This window comes from Filicampus tigris, chromosome 19, assembly GCF_054856515.1.
Source record: "Filicampus tigris isolate MCC_2025a chromosome 19, RoL_Ftig_1.0, whole genome shotgun sequence".
NCBI lineage: Eukaryota > Metazoa > Chordata > Actinopteri > Syngnathiformes > Syngnathidae > Filicampus > Filicampus tigris.
In genome coordinates, this window is record NC_141235.1 from 3,121,514 (window position 1) to 3,136,730 (window position 15,217).

Here is a 15,217-nt window from a genome sequence, read left to right on the forward strand (position 1 = left end):
TGTTGATTATTTAATGTTTGCATCATCCCAGAGTCAGGTGCAGGGTCACATGTTTAGAGACGTCATCACATGACTCTGAGGGAGCCTTTTCATCACCCCGAGTGACGCTTGCGGTCACCGGCACTCATCCAAGCGCTTACAACACTTCCTCTCGGAAAGCTGCAAGAGTCGTAAGGCACGAACCTTCTTCCCTGTTACTGCCGCGAGTTCATTGCTGTCTGAAATAACTACACCAGGTGTCCTAAGTCTCTCTACAAAAGAAACAAATTCAGAAATCTGTTTTTAAAAATTTTTTTTGCCTTTTAGTTTAACATCTTCACGGCCATCATTAGTTTTAAGAAACACATGAAGACTTTAGCCGATTAGCTTTACAGTGGCGGTGGCATTAGTGATCTTTTGCTCCGGGTAGTTACGCATCTTTGATTGATACACCATATCTTCAACTAAACTGAAAACTGGTAACCACATAGTACATAGAAATCTGATAAACATTTCTTTCTTTCAGTTTTTTTCTTTTTTTTTTTTTAATTGACTTTGTGGACATCCTGTATTATGATTGATGGTCAGAGAGGCAGAAATTAAGAAAACAGTTTATTGAAGCAGAGACTATAAATAATTTTGGCATTAACATTCATACAAAAATACTCCATAAATAATATATATTAAATTTGATTGAACTTAATATTTCACGATGCCCCATTATGTCCAATAATAAGAATCCTTTGATAGACTTCAGTGTGTGTTAGAGCTTGATGAGATTAGTATTTGGTGTACATTTGTCATGACTGTAATTGTGTGACACAGGCAAGTGGTGGCGGTTATTGTAGACACAAGGCAGCATGCAACAAGTCATCTAAGCTGTTCAATCAAATATAAATAAATACATAAAAATAAATATGCAAATAAAAAAATAAATCCGTTAAAAGATCAATAAATACTTCTGGTATGTCCAAAAAAAAAAAAAAAATCCAAAAAGATAGCAAGGTTATTTCAGGCGTGCCAGCAGATCACTGTCCGTTTCCTCTTGGTGGCTTGTGTCCAGACCCCGGAGGAAGCGGTGTATATCCTGGCCCAGGGACTCGAGCTGCTCCAGCGTCAGGTGGGCGGCCACCTGCACCTCAAAGTCGCCTTGCAGGTGTAAGGTCACGGGACTCGGGGTTGTCTGCAGGACATAATCTGTGCGGAGAGCTCGCAACATCTGCAACAAGACATGCATGCATAGGGATCATCAAGTAATCACACTCAGCAGGAGTAAAAGTAAAGTCATCAGAAAAAGAAAGAAGTGTAAAGTATTCAGTAACTTCTCGCCGCTGGGGATCATGACGTGACTAAAGAATTACAGAGGCACTGTTGTATTTTGATTTACCTTGCTAACTTGTACAGCAAGATCTCGGACCGTGTTCATGAGGTCAGTCACTCTCTGCGTGTTTTCTAGCCGAGGTGAGATGGTGCTCAGCAAGGCCTGGTGCAGCTGCAGACCCTCGTGCACGTGTATCAGACTGCTCTCCTGATGGGAGGAAAACAACCAGCAAGGTTTTGGTTACTTCATTGAGGAAACCAGTTCCCTCGCTTTGACCAATCAGGCAAGAAAAACACTTGACACTAATGAACAAGTCACAATCAAATGTAATGACTTTGGGGCACTGACATTCAGTTCTGATGAAAATCTTTACAATAGATGCTATCAATGAATTTCACACCAAATTCTTAACCAAATTAGGATGCCTATCCCTAAGTGAAGTACCGTGATATCGTTACAATACACAGAACAACGTTGTTAACACCAATGAGTTTAACAACAATGAACTATTTTGGGAAAGAAAGCGCTCGCTCACCAAAGGAACTTTTTCCGAAGCAATTTTGAGCACAGGAGTAGCAGGGAAGTTGATGTTGGACGCCATTATGCCGAGCTTGGCGTTTTCGGAAGAATTCGGCTTCAGAGTCTGAAGTGAGGAAACGAAAGCACAGACATGTTAAAAATGGCAAAATATGCATTTATTCACATCAAGTGGGCATTTTTTTATTTGAAATGTTAAAGGATTATTCTACAAATGCATGCTCATAGACCACGCTGCTCAATCCTCCCTGGGCACCTCTGATTATTAAGTGCCATTATGAATTTTTAAATTATTTTTTTAACAGGGCAACAAGCCTCCATAATAATGTCAGCAATTGTTTCTCTTGATTGAGTTGAATTTGGTTGATCATTAAATGGCCGTTTCCTTAGTATGGTTGAACATACAGAGACATGCATTTCGAAAGTATTTGTTGCAATTTTTTTAGAGCACTTATCTTCCGCCATTGCAAAAACAATGTTTTTTAAGAAGTTCTGTTAGTTCAGGAGTTCAATTCAAAAAGTGAAACTTCAATATAGATTAATGAAACACAGTCAAATAATTTGACCTAATTTGACCATTTATACATAATTGTGATGATCCATACATCCTTTTTCTATACTGCTTGTTTGTGACTTTGGGCGAGAGGCACGGTACACCGTGGACTAGTCGCCAGGCAATCGCAGGGCACATCAATTTATTCTCACACAGGACAGCCTGAAGCAAGATTTGAACCCAGAGCCAGAGGTCACCATGCAGTACGCACATATTGACAATGGACAGTCAATCACTGGGTACATATAGCAACCACTCAGTTACACATACACACTCACGCCTAAGTATAGTTTATAGTCTCTAATGAACCTGACATGCATGTTTTTGGAGTGTGGAAGGAAGCCAAAGAAAAGCCTAAAACTGTGAAGGAAGCCACTACCTCACTTTGCTGCCTATAACCCCCCCAAACCCCTTCAAAAACCTACTTAATATTTTGGAAGACAAACACATCGTAAGCATTTCCTTTTACTGTCTTATCTTTGATTTGGACTACTCTTTTCAGGCGCCAGTAGTAGTTTATATTGTTTGTTACAAAGAGCAGAAATTAATCAATCAGACGATTCAGGAGCGCTCGATTATTAATGCCTAGTCGCCTTAGAGCCACTGCGTGTGCGACAATCCAATTAGATCCACAACCTGCTAGGCATTCTTAGCCCAATAATAATCAAAATGCCAGTAAGGAAAAGACAGGAAAAAGTCCCTCACCTCGTCGTGGATGCTCGATCTGCGCGCCTCGGGGATATCGAGCAGGATTTTCTCGGTTAAGCTGCGGCTCCTCCGGACTAACACTTGAAATTGCGCCCCGTCAACAAGTGCGCACATGTCGGCGCAAACCTCGGGTAGAGGCGCGGCGCCAGCACTCCTGGCCATGTGGAAGAGAACGAAAACTGCGGGGAAATAACACAAATGTTGCGATTAACTACGTGGAATCCAAAAGACTGCAGCACAGGGCTTGAGCGCTGTCTGTCTGGCTCGCAACTCTCTGCGCTGCCTCCTTCTGGGCAGGCCAGAGTAGCTGCCAATCCAAGATCATGTGAGGGAGATCGCCACTACAAAAACATTGGAAACGCTTAAAAAAAAAGAAAGAAAAAAAAAAAAAGTGAAAACACTTATCAAATATGACCCTTAAAAAATCCAGATTATTTCAAATGAAAAATCTCAAAACATTTTGTTCAATTCGTCAGACAGAGAGACAGCAGCATTTCGCCCATGACGTCACTACTCACCAATCAGCATGTTCATGGCCTCGACTGGGGGAATGTCTTTAGAGTACTGACCTCAAGTGTACACAGTTGATTGATTGAGCACACCAAATGTCATACGTACGCATATATATGAGCGGCAAGCAGTGGAGATATCCTGGGCTTTCCCAATACTTGCCTTGGACAGCGTGTCATTGTCAGTGATCGCAGAGTTCCTTTTAAATTTGTGAGAAATGCCAGTTTTGGAAACAGATGAGCAAGAATCATTATTTGGATCACAGCATATTAGTAAATGCTTATTTAGGTTTCGTGAATTACAAACAAAATCATCAAATAATCAGCGGTAGGAAATAACAAAAGTTGAAATACGTTCTATTGACGTCGATTTTTCAGCTGTCGATACTACACTTGAGTATTTATTTTTCCGGGGACTTTTTACTTTTACTCCTTACACTTGAAAACAATCATTATTTATATTCCTGAATGAAAATAGGCTCGTTACATTTCTCAACTGCTGCGCATGATGATGTAAAAAAAAAAATGTAAATAGAGAGAAAGAAAGCAAAAAGAGATTGAGATCGGTGAAAAATTAAGGGACCAGTGGTGAACAAAGAGTGGGACCGACGGGGCATGGACCCCCGGGCATCCACCTGAGGGAGGGCATCCACAAACAGTTTCAGTTCACTTGTTAGTCAGTTCTCTTTTGTAACGTCAATGCCAGCTTTTGACATCACGGTTTGATAAATGTCACCCATCAATTTTGTGTAGCACTTATCCTCATTAAGGTGTGCTGGAGCCGATCCCAACTCACTGTGGGCGATTTACACACCTCAAAATGAAATTCACGTCACATAATTTTGAGATGAGCTGTGTACATGTTGTGTTGTCCAAAGGGCCTCCCGTTCATAGAATGCCACGGAGTTGTGGGCTGTTTTTGGAGGTAGTTGGGTTGTATGTGCAGTGGGCGACTCTCAAGTGATTGTCCAATTCTGTAAAAAGACAAAATGAATAGGCCTGACTGGTGCAAGAGTGCTATCTAGTGGAAGAATTTGTACTGCACGTTAAACCTCACTTGTTCCTATGCAAAATAAATGCTGGGCAATAATTCATGGTGTGTGCTGATGCCAATTTTGGGGTACGATTTTTCAATGTATGACATCCTTTCACATCACTGCAATAGCGTGGCCTTCCATCACCTTCATCTCAAGCCTGTAACCGACAGGAATTTTAAATAAGGCATTGTGGAGGAACCACAGTGGCTTGGCTTTCAGACTGGTATTGAAAATGTGTGATTGAAGAGGCTTTTTCTTTTTTTGTTTTTTTATGACAGGCAAATAAAGCATTCTCAAAGCGGCACAAAGGTTTCTCCACTTAAGTTCTCGAAACAAGCAGACTCATCTTGTTTTGCAGGACCCAAACTACACAAGAAGAATTAAACAACATCATCAGATAGATTGCTAGATGTTTCCTCCTCCTATTTGCACTTGTCCCACGGCAGAGAGTGCTGTGTTTTTGTTTAGTTTTTTTGCTAAATCAGCTCGCTCTCCCTGCTACTACTTCACAACACTGACCACCCAAAATATTTTGCTGTTTGTTTTGTTTTTTTTTGCTAAATCAGCTCTCACCCTGCTACTACTTTATATCACTGACCACCCAAAATATTTTGCTGTTTGCTGCATCCACCTTCGACCAAATGAGGTTGCCCACATTTAGACTTTCGTCTTATCATGCCTCCGTTATTTGCGGCAAAATTAATCAATTAGGCTGTTTTTGTGCTCTGATTAAAAATAAAAAAGTAGTGCTTTGCCACATTCCTGTGGTATCTTTAAGCAATTATAAACCCTTGTGTTGGATGTCAATTACTTTCGGATTTTCGCAGCAGGGCCTGGCCCCTATCCGCTTTAAATAGTGGGAGATGTACACCAAAACAATGGTCTCATCACAACTTATTCCCAAATTGACTTAGTGTGAAATCTGGGCCTGTTTAATAGAGCACAGGATTTTATTTTTTCTGTTGAAATAGATATACAGGTTAATTGTACCTTCTGCCATCTGATGGAAGAGCATGTAATTGACAGATGAATAATCATATATTATTTGAAGTAACTAAATGATCATTTTTGGACCAATTAACTGAAATTGGATAATTTACTGCTTTACAGCACACGGGGCCCTATAGAGTACATCAGCCTGTACGTTAATCCTCTCTTCGTGTCATAAAGGTGTCTGGAAGCAATTTAACCTGCAACCCAATCCCGAAGAGGTCCGCCCTACCCACCATTTGACGCGCCACCCTATCCCCCCCGCTTGTGTGTGTGTGCCATTAGCCTGCAGGTGTAATGCGTACACCAGTGCACCGTGTCTAAGATAGCAAGCCGCTGCAACTTGAGCCTGGCCGGCCCGGGGGCAAATTTTAAATTAACCCTCAGCCGATGACATTTATGTCAGGCGTTACATTACCATTACCGCTACCCGTACATGAACTACAGTATACCCTAAGAATTCATTATCAATATTTATATTTAAAAGTACATGTAAAAAACTTTGAATTCATTACACTTACAAAGTTGCCGATGCATTAAATGTGAGCTGTAACAACTTTTGCTCTGAGCAACCAATCAGGAGACAGAAGAATGCTGATGTCATCGAGAGCCAGCGCCCTGGCCCCGTGACGACAAATTTGAAATCCGATTGGCTGGCGAAACAATTTCATAGTAGTTAAGTCACATGGGCCATCACTACTGATTCTGAAGGTCCTGGCCAGATTAGGTTGACACGGCGACACTGAAAGTGAAATTTGATTGGAACAAAAAATTCTCGTCTACATACTCGTACTAGAAGCAGTGCAGCCCCAAAAAAAAACCAACAAAAAAAACGCTTTGAAATAAACAAAATAGACGGGCTAGTAGACTTTCCCCTGTGTCGCACGCACACAACAAGACCACGTGTCCATTCTCAGTCTTTCAAGGTTTTTATATCATCATGAATCATGTATAGGTCGTGCTTTTCTCCGCAGGCGTTTTTGTGTGTGTCGGAAACAGGGATACCCTTGTTGAAAAACGTTTTCCCACATCTCTAACAACGAATTTCATTATTCAGCAGGCAGTCGGGTTATTCTTACTTCTCCCTCTCTGTGAAAACACCACAAATTAGAGCAAAGGCAATGAGCCCGTTTTGCACATACAGTACTATCATTAAGTGATAGCTTCCCTTTTCTGTGGATGAAATAGTCCCACCGTGGTGGTTTGGGATATGGTGAAATAGGATATTCCACTGTCATCATTTTTTTTTAACAGACCTACAGACCACAGTGCCATAAATATTATTTGCAAACCCCAGTAGTATTACACAATAGTCTCAGCCTATAAAAACTAGGAAAGCATAGTCTGATATAAAACATATTAATTGTTGACTGTATATCAGGGGTGTTTAACTTTTGTTCCTCAACGGCCACATTTGGACAGCTGAGACTCAAAATTGTGCAAAGGTGTAAAATTGAGTGTGAATTCTTGTTTGTAATGTGGCCCTGACTGGTGGCCAGGTTTGCCAAAATCAGCTGGGATAGCAGCGCACCTTTGACCCTAATGAGACTAAGCAGCATAAAAAAATCATGAATGGATGCCTTCAAGATAACAATTGTCATTCAAATTGAAGTGGATAAAATGTTGTCTCATGTAATTGCAAACACACAATTCTGATCAAAATAAAAGCACGCCTTGTGTATTCTGTGCACAGGAAAGCGTGGCGGCAGACAACAGCGTTTCCCCCCCAGTGGAATTACAATAAAAACAACTCCACTCCATAACCTCAGAGCAAAACAAGGTAAGATAAATAATTGCTGTGTGATGCTGCATAATTCCTACTATTGCACAAACATAGTTAAGGCCCGATTGTCAATATTAGCATTTTTATTATGTTAGCGAGGTACAGTGTCTCCACTGGTTCATATTCATTTGTACACTGTGTATTTTGACAGCTGATATCCACGCATTCCATTATACTTGCAAGAAGACAAACACTTCCGTAGCCAAACATCTTTTTAATGACAGTATACGGACGAGTATTGTAAATGCGAAGAAAACATCCACTGTGCATTGCAGTAGTGTTTTCCTATCCCATGGTATCGATCAGAAAGGGCTCGAAGATGCATTCACAACCCAAAACATGCCACTACTTTTACTCCCTGATAAAGCATCCAACCGCATCCAGCTAAAAGTGCTAATGGGCCGCCGAGAGATGAATAATTCATGTGGGCTGCAGTGCATCATCTTGACTTTTCATGCAAAGAAACGTATTGCCAACAATTAGCTCAGTTAGCACGGCTTATTAAACTTGAAAGTAAAGGCAGCTCCATCCTGATTGGTGTACGTCCACAGTGTGGTACCAGGAGGCACATCTTTTTGATCGTTTTTCTGTCTTGAATACAGAGCGGTGATTCGCTTATGAAATTCTCATTAAAGTCTCATTATGCGTAAGTGATGTTTTATTTCCCCTTTGTGTCTGTCCGACTTCACACCATTGTCAGTCCCTAGTTTGTCATTCAACCAGCCAACTCGGTGAGATTTTATCTTTTCTTTTTCTTTTTTTTCTGGGGGGGCGGTCAATGTGGCAGTTAAGATGAACTTGGATTCCTGCCGCCTCTAATTTGTCATTCAAACAGCCGAGCAGACACAAGTGACAATCGGGCGGTTATGACTGACCCTGGTGAAATCTGCCGAGTGGCCATGCAAGCAGGGACAATGATATGAGCCATTCTGATGATTTACATTGCTGCGCCTGCTCGATATTTCCCATTCAATTTCCTTTGTCATTCTTGAATCGCAAATGATTTGTGTTGTCTGTGTGATTTGATAGAGAAATTCAATCCATCAATCAGTCAGCGATTAGTTTTCCTGATCCACCATGTATTGTCATATAAAAACCTCCGCCGGTGGTAGCATAGAGCAGTGACTCCCAGCCGCTGAAATGATCCAATTTCACTTGATTGGCCCGAAAGTATTATATATTCACAACAAATAATGCATCACTCTATCCCCACATAGTCTCAGTCGAAAGAGTTTTCAGCAATTATCTTCAAATGTGGAAAGAATTTAGAGACACAACAATTTTGAGTTGGCACCATTAGGTAGAATGGCCCTTATACTTTTTTTTTTTTTTTTTGGTGGGAATCCGATTTTTAAAATTGCCTCGACTCCAAAAGGTTTGGGAAACACTGGCTACACAACAGTACTGATAGTAGAAGACTCCTCCGACTTTGCTTGCCTGCTGGGCAATGACTTGAGATACTCCAAATGTCTGCGGGCATCCTCCTGGTTGGCCCTGACGTAGTAGACCAGATACGAGATGACCATGGTGAACCAGCCAAACATGACCACCAGCATGGCCACGTCTGTAGTCCTCTTCATGACCACGCACAAGTCGATGTCCGGCTCCAAGAGGAAGGCCAGTCCCTGAACGCTCATTTCCTCCGGGTCTGAAGTCTGGCACACGATGCCGGTCAGCGACACGGGCTCCAGGTCCACGCGGGGCATGGCCATCTGCAGGTTGCAGTCGCAGTGCCACGGATTGTTGGTTAAATTTGCCCGGGCCCGCAGACCCTCAAAGGAGTCCGCGTTGAAATGGACTAACTTGTTTGCGGAAAGGTCGAGGAACTTCAACGAGGAGCTCAAGCCTCTGAAGGCGCCAGGATGCAGCTGGCTGATGTCATTGTGCGAGAGATCCAGTTCCGCCAGGTGGGACAAAGCGGCGAAAGCGTTGGCCGGGATTGAAGTCAAGAGGTTGAAGTCCAGGTAGACTCGCCGCGTATCGTTGGGGATGTCCCGCGGGATCTCGGTCAGCTGCTGATTGCTGCAGCGCACCGTCTTGCCGTCGCCGTCGCTCTCGGAGCAGTAGCAGTGTTTGGAGCAGGTGGTGGCGGCGTGGTGGAAGCAGAAAGTCATGAGCACCAGGCTGTGCAGCAGCAAACACATGACCACGTAGTCCACCGCCATGGACATCTTGCCGCGCAGCGCTTCAAGCGCCCCGGTAGCCGGCGAGCCTAAGGCATACAAAGCAACACGTCAGCGCTAGTGCAATGGGCCTTTTCACGATTCTCCAGCCTGTAAACAAAGCATTCCATGTCTTATGATCAAGGACAGGGTAAATGGCCGCATGTTATCGGCCTTCTTCTCTGCTGCCGTGGTTTGAATGTGTGAAGTGTCAGTTGAAAAGACGGTGTTACGTCAGGCAACCTACTTCAAAAGGAGAGGGAATGCCAACCGGGTAGCTGATTGAGAGGCAAGACGTGGTGGAAATTCAGACACAGTGAACGTTTCTGTTTTTCGGATAAATGTCCTCTTAAACAGTTGGAATGGTTTGGCTCTGTCACGGAATGTGGAATGACGAGGTAAATGTGTCAAATATCTGCAGTTGGGAATGTTGTTATGTGGAGTAATCAAAAAGGTGAGAATTTGTGGAGAAGTTGCTGGACAGTTCAAATTTGGAAGGTTTGAAAACTTGCAAAATGTGGAAGGTTGAGTTAAGTTTGTCTCATTCCATTGAATTCATTTCAATGGGAATTATTTTTACAGAGTTGTGAGAAAAGGAGCTATTTCAATTTAAAATCGCTGTGGAGTCTTTTGGCTGCACAAACTGGGTCAACCAAGTCAACAAAGAGGGGGGGGGGGGGGGGTCACATGCTCCACTGGGAGCCTTGGTCTATTTCACAAAGTGAGATCGGCTAGATAGAAGGATGCACGCTCATCGCAGCCGAGTAACTACTGCACTCCTGTTGCTTTTCCCGGCATGTCGAAGGATCAAACAGTCCTTTTTACGCGCGCACTATAAACAAGCCAAGACAATCCTTCGGTGCCACGCTGCCGCATTTCTAATTGACATCCCTGCAGTGCGCACTGTCTATTTCAGTACACGCAGACTGACATTAAGCAGAAGTGGCACATAGCATGCCGACAAAACAACAAAAACTGAGTGGCGCTGATATCATAGTTTGTGATACAGATACTACTTGTTAGCTCATCTCGCTGTCATTTGACATTGTTTGTTAGCATTACGCTAAACAGTGTCATCTAGACAAAGTTCACGGCTCACCTGTTTTCTGAAGCTGAGCCATGATTGGTTGTTACCTGTCATTTCTTACATGTCATTTTCAGGTGACATAAAGTGGCAAAATGGCCGCCCCCTGCATGGGATGGTGGATTTTACTGCTTAACTCATATTGCACAAATGTAATATTAATCAGAATGCTGTGTTCAGACTAGTGCGGCTACATAGAACGTAATATTGTTAAGATATTTTTGGGGTTGACATCCGCTTTAAATGAGACCTTTTTTTTTTTTTTTGTCCACCCCGCCCTAAACTTCTCTCATTCAAAGATCGTAGGAAACCATCCAATCCAGACCAAGCATACAATGTGCAGGCCTGTCTTCTCCACAGCTCACCCAGGCGTCTTTAATTCCTTCAAAATGCACGGTCAATGAGCACCAATCCACTTACAAAGATTAAAAAATGTAATCGATCGCTCTGCGAGTATCAAATGGCGTTTAGTTTGGTGGGGTGGAGGGCAGGGTGCGGTGGAAATGGTGGCGAGCGATACTGTGTCCCGCGTGAAGAGGAACACAAAGGCTTTCCGCCAACAAAATCCGCCAGTTACAATTCAATTAACGGCCGTCTGCCGTTTAATAATGAGCCCAATTGGAGAAGCGCTGCCGCAGCTGATGCGGCTTTCGCCGTCCAGCTCCACAAAGCCTGCAGTGGAAACGCAAGACGCTCTGCACTGTGGTCAACCGAACTGTACTCGGTGGAGATTAACGCTGGATTTTGACCGGTTCAAGTGACACAATTGCAATTTTCTGCTCTGAACCGGCACAACTAAGTGCAGGAGCAAATCAAACGGAAGTTGTTTTTCCTCGGCTTGGGACAAAAGAAGTGTAAACGGGGAAAGGGGACAATTGTGGAAAAGGTCGATCGATAGATGCTTGCTTCCCAGCCTTGATTGTGACCACCAAACAAAAAACGTCTTATCGACTGAAATCATGGCAATCTTGCCTCAATTTGCTAACAAATGTTCTTCCTCAGAGTGAAATCCGGGCTGGTTTAATGGAACACTCAACTAGCATTCTGAGCGTTCCTTCTTTTTTTTTTTATGAAAGGCAACAGGTGGACTGGACACACAGATGAATTGCAGCTTCTGCCATCTAGTGGTAGTAGTCACTATACATCACTGGCATAGATAGATGAACAAAGATGCATTCTTTTTTTTGTGGTAATAAATATAATTTTTGCACTGTAGCAATTAAGTGAAATTGGATCATTTCCTACAGAATGCCGAGATGATCTCTCGCGACATAGATGTGTGCAATGTTTTCATGTATTGCTTTGCTTCTCTGATATCAATGAATAATTTACACACCCAATATTTGCATCCAAAAGTTGCATGGTGAGGAGAGGAACGACAAATTGCTGGTGTTTTCCAAGCGCGTGTGAGAGCCTTGCAGGAAAGATGAATAAGCCGCTGGTTGTTTATCAATGGGGAGGGGGGCAGACCTAGCCTTGACATCATCAGATTTTATAAAGCCACACTGTAATCTTATTTGAAAGCTCTTATAGCTCCATCCGCTCACAAAGCCCTCATTGGACGCCAGCTTCAGTTTCCAGTGATTTGAACCAGGGATGCATGGCAACACTTCCATTGTGTCCCATGCAGTCACACGCAATAGTCTGATAAATAATAGATGGTGATGATTGATTATGCCGCTCATCCCATGTTGTCATGTGTCCACTTCAATCAGTCAATGCCATGTGAGCATACAAACTAACTGCAGTTCTACCCACAATGCAACACTAATGGGAAATTAATTGAAAGGTATAATTGAGCAATACCCTATATATGTTTGGGGAAAAAAAAAATAATTCATGATGAATTGGTCATGCATGAGGTATGATTAAAAAGAGAGAGAGAGTGATTGATGTGTCCAATACACTCACGTTTGTAGCGCTCTTCCCCTCGTCATGATCCGCCGCATCTTTGAATTTTCCTACACCGTGAAGCTGATTGAACTTGCTCTCGGTTGCTTTCCGCCGGAGATGCTTCCACAGCAGTTCAAGGCTCGCCCGTTTAGTTTCCACGCAACCAGAGGAGGCAACATATTCGCTGGCGTCTGTGCGCGCAGGCTGGGAGGCGCCCCGGAGAGGGGCACGTCCAACATGGGTGCGATGCAAATTAGTCAACGTGCACGCAGCGTGAACGTCTCCACCCTGCTTCCCAAGTGTCTCTCGGGGGCTTCCCCGCTCGAGTGCGTGACTTTCTCGCCGTTTCTTTTGAGGAGCGTCTCGGTCACTGTGCTGGCTGGCAGGCAGCTCGTGTGCATGCAGCAGGTGGCTGCAGACCAAAGGCCACGCCCCCCCCTGTGGTACACATGCTATTTAAAGCGCGCTGACTTCCATAACAACGTGAACACTGTGGCAGGTGTTGAGACATAATTTCTCCTTGACTTCTGCTCAAAAGTGGCCATAAAAACGATCTTAATTGCCGTCATCATTTTTATGGAGTCTACCTCACGTTTTTGGCTAGTCCGTAAACAAACACATTGGCCGGTCAGCTTCTACTAGCTGTGCTTTTAAAGAAAGGAAGACTGAATGTTTTCTAGCCATCAATTTTCTATAGCGCTTCTCCTTATCAAGGTCTCGAATGAGCTGGTATCTATCGCAGGTGATTTTGGGTGTTTGGCGGGCTACACCTTGGACTGGTCGCCACACAGTTCATAAAACAAAGACAAATACAGCTAACAAAAGCTAGTAAACAATCCAAAACGAATAGCACTGGTTTCAGGATGGGATATTTGAACTTCTCCACATACTGTACAGTCTTTTTCTCTATAATACTTCCCCCAGGTACGCAAGGCCCAAACACCAGGAGGACCTGCATAATGTCCATTGAATTGAGGCAGAAAATGTGGAGAAAAGTGTTAAATTATAAAATAAATTATACTCTATTCACTTATGTCTTTGCCGTATATTTTTATAAAGTACAATATAGAGTGCTATTATTCTTAAAAATTCACGTCATTCATTTATGTGTTTGGTATGTATGAGGAACGTTTATCATTAGTAGTCTCAATTATTATTATTTTTATTATTATTATTATGATTCCCACAAATATTATATTAGATCAGGGACAAGAAATGTAACTGCCCTTTGTAAAGAAACACAGCATGGCTAAACTTCTGTCTGGCAGACATCATGGCTGGTCATATCTTTGAGAAAACAAAATACAAAAGCTACTTCCAACATTATTACGCAGCCTCCCTGGGGTTCTTCGGGTGGAGCTAAAGCAATAACAAATGCCATCATTAATGTTTTCATAGAATAATACCTCAACATATTCAAACTGCGACTGTTGCTCTGGTCTGCATCCTTCATTTCCTCAAAAGTAAACAAACTACAGACGTAGCCTTTTCCTAAAAAAAAATAAAAAATTCAGCTGTTGATGTATCACACCCAGGACGGGAAAAGGGCATTCTGCAAATAGAATACAAGTGTCCAAATGTCTCGTTTAACAATAAAGTTGAGTTGTGGCCTTGTCGCGGTCAGGTCCTGAGGTTCTTCGGGCCGTCTCCACACCCTTGATGAGGAAAGGCGATCGATTGCACTAAAACAGCTGTGCTGACCTAGGAGTCTGCCAAGCAGCCACTCATAAGGTCTTAATGGAATTAAAATCAATATGCTAGGTTCCTCCCGCCCTCCAGCTTCTCCAAAATGACTTACTGCGGATGATTAAATGCCACGTTGTACATTGTGTACAATTATAAATGGTTTTATAACATAATATTGCCAGCATTTATTATCAATTTAGGCATCTGTCCAAATATTGAAGATATTTTGCAGCTTGTGCGAAACAAATAAGAGTTGAAAGCGGGTTTCTTGGATTTTATGTCAGTTTGCTAGACTTGCTTTTAATTCGGCCACTGTTGGATATTTTAATCAGGCTTAATTGTCATGAAGACATTAAAAAAACCTATTAAGGATCGGGTTGGACTCGCTTTAGTGGTTAGAGAGTAAGGAGAGTTACAATTAAGTCGTTCGAGGGTCAAACTTCCCCGAAACCTTTTTTAAAAAAAACGCTGTTTCCATTTCCTGTTCATTAATTGACTTGGGGCGACTGGCTGCCAGCCAATCACAGATAAGAGAAACAGACATTACTAAAATGTAAAATACATCATACTCACCAAAGATGCCGAGAGCGTCTTGAGATACGAGCGACCAGACTCGCGAGTTCTTCGAGATACGAGCCGTTGTTCTGCCCTAGCTTAATGCTAACAAATAATACGAAACCCCATAGACTGGCTAGCGAATAGCATCTGTTTTGCGGTGCTGTAACCCTTTAAGCAACAAATATTTGAACAGAAACAGTGCAGCAATGCATGTAAACAGACATACATTCCTTATCCTCTGCAAAGGACGAGTAATGTTATTGCAGATTACTGAGGAGCTGTGATCGGCTCCATCTACACGATGTGTGTTATACCGCCCCCAGGTGGTTTAAGCACACTTAACAGAAGGAGTAGCATAATATCCACTGAACTGAAGCAAAAAATGTGGCAAAAATGTTTTAATTTCTTTGCATTTGA

The 15,217-nt window shown here is 42.7% G+C and overlaps 3 protein-coding genes across 5 annotated transcripts in view; 1 reads left to right on the forward strand and 2 right to left on the reverse strand.

The window, feature by feature from the left end:
* The first annotated feature begins 31 nt into the window (after window positions 1-31).
* top2a (DNA topoisomerase II alpha) overlaps window positions 32-15,217 on the forward strand; it is a 29,140-nt gene continuing 13,954 nt past the window's right edge. The window contains exons 1-5 of one of the 2 annotated variants that reach the window (XM_086017206.1): window positions 32-175; window positions 1,043-1,099; window positions 1,436-1,583; window positions 2,547-2,629; window positions 7,328-7,414. The gene's annotated coding sequence lies outside the window, so the exon portion shown is untranslated. Of the gene's footprint in view, window positions 176-1,042; window positions 1,100-1,435; window positions 1,584-2,546; window positions 2,630-7,327; window positions 7,415-15,217 lie in introns of those variants that run through there. The other variant, XM_086017207.1, reaches the window with a different exon arrangement.
* Window positions 602-3,427, reverse strand: LOC147128897 (uncharacterized). The gene is made up of 4 exons (XM_086017238.1): window positions 3,096-3,427; window positions 1,836-1,943; window positions 1,367-1,507; window positions 602-1,198 (listed from the first exon to the last, which is right to left on the reverse strand). Exons 1-4 carry the CDS (start codon window positions 3,258-3,260, stop codon window positions 986-988), a joined length of 627 nt encoding a protein of 208 aa, XP_085873364.1. The 5' UTR covers window positions 3,261-3,427; the 3' UTR covers window positions 602-985.
* lrrc3ca (leucine rich repeat containing 3Ca) lies at window positions 7,362-12,966 on the reverse strand. 2 transcript variants are annotated; one of them, XM_086017235.1, is made up of 2 exons: window positions 12,575-12,966; window positions 7,362-9,629 (listed from the first exon to the last, which is right to left on the reverse strand). In XM_086017235.1, the coding sequence occupies exon 2, from the start codon at window positions 9,586-9,588 to the stop codon at window positions 8,809-8,811; it is 780 nt and encodes a 259-aa protein (XP_085873361.1). In that variant the 5' UTR covers window positions 9,589-9,629; window positions 12,575-12,966; the 3' UTR covers window positions 7,362-8,808. The 2 variants fall into 2 exon arrangements, with proteins under 2 accessions (XP_085873361.1, XP_085873360.1); XM_086017234.1 differs by lacking the exon at window positions 12,575-12,966 and adding an exon at window positions 12,000-12,072.

Bases quoted from the DNA above. Each gene is read 5' to 3' on its own strand.
- LOC147128897 (XM_086017238.1), bottom strand. From the start codon at position 3,260: ATGGCCAGGAGTGCTGGCGCCGCGCCTCTACCCGAGGTTTGCGCCGAC. The intron at 1,944-3,095 runs GTGAGGGACTTT...TCCTCACTTCAG, and splicing joins GATCGAGCATCCACGACGAG to ACTCTGAAGCCGAATTCTTC. The intron at 1,199-1,366 runs GTAAATCAAAAT...GTCTTGTTGCAG, and splicing joins TTGCTGTACAAGTTAGCAAG to ATGTTGCGAGCTCTCCGCAC.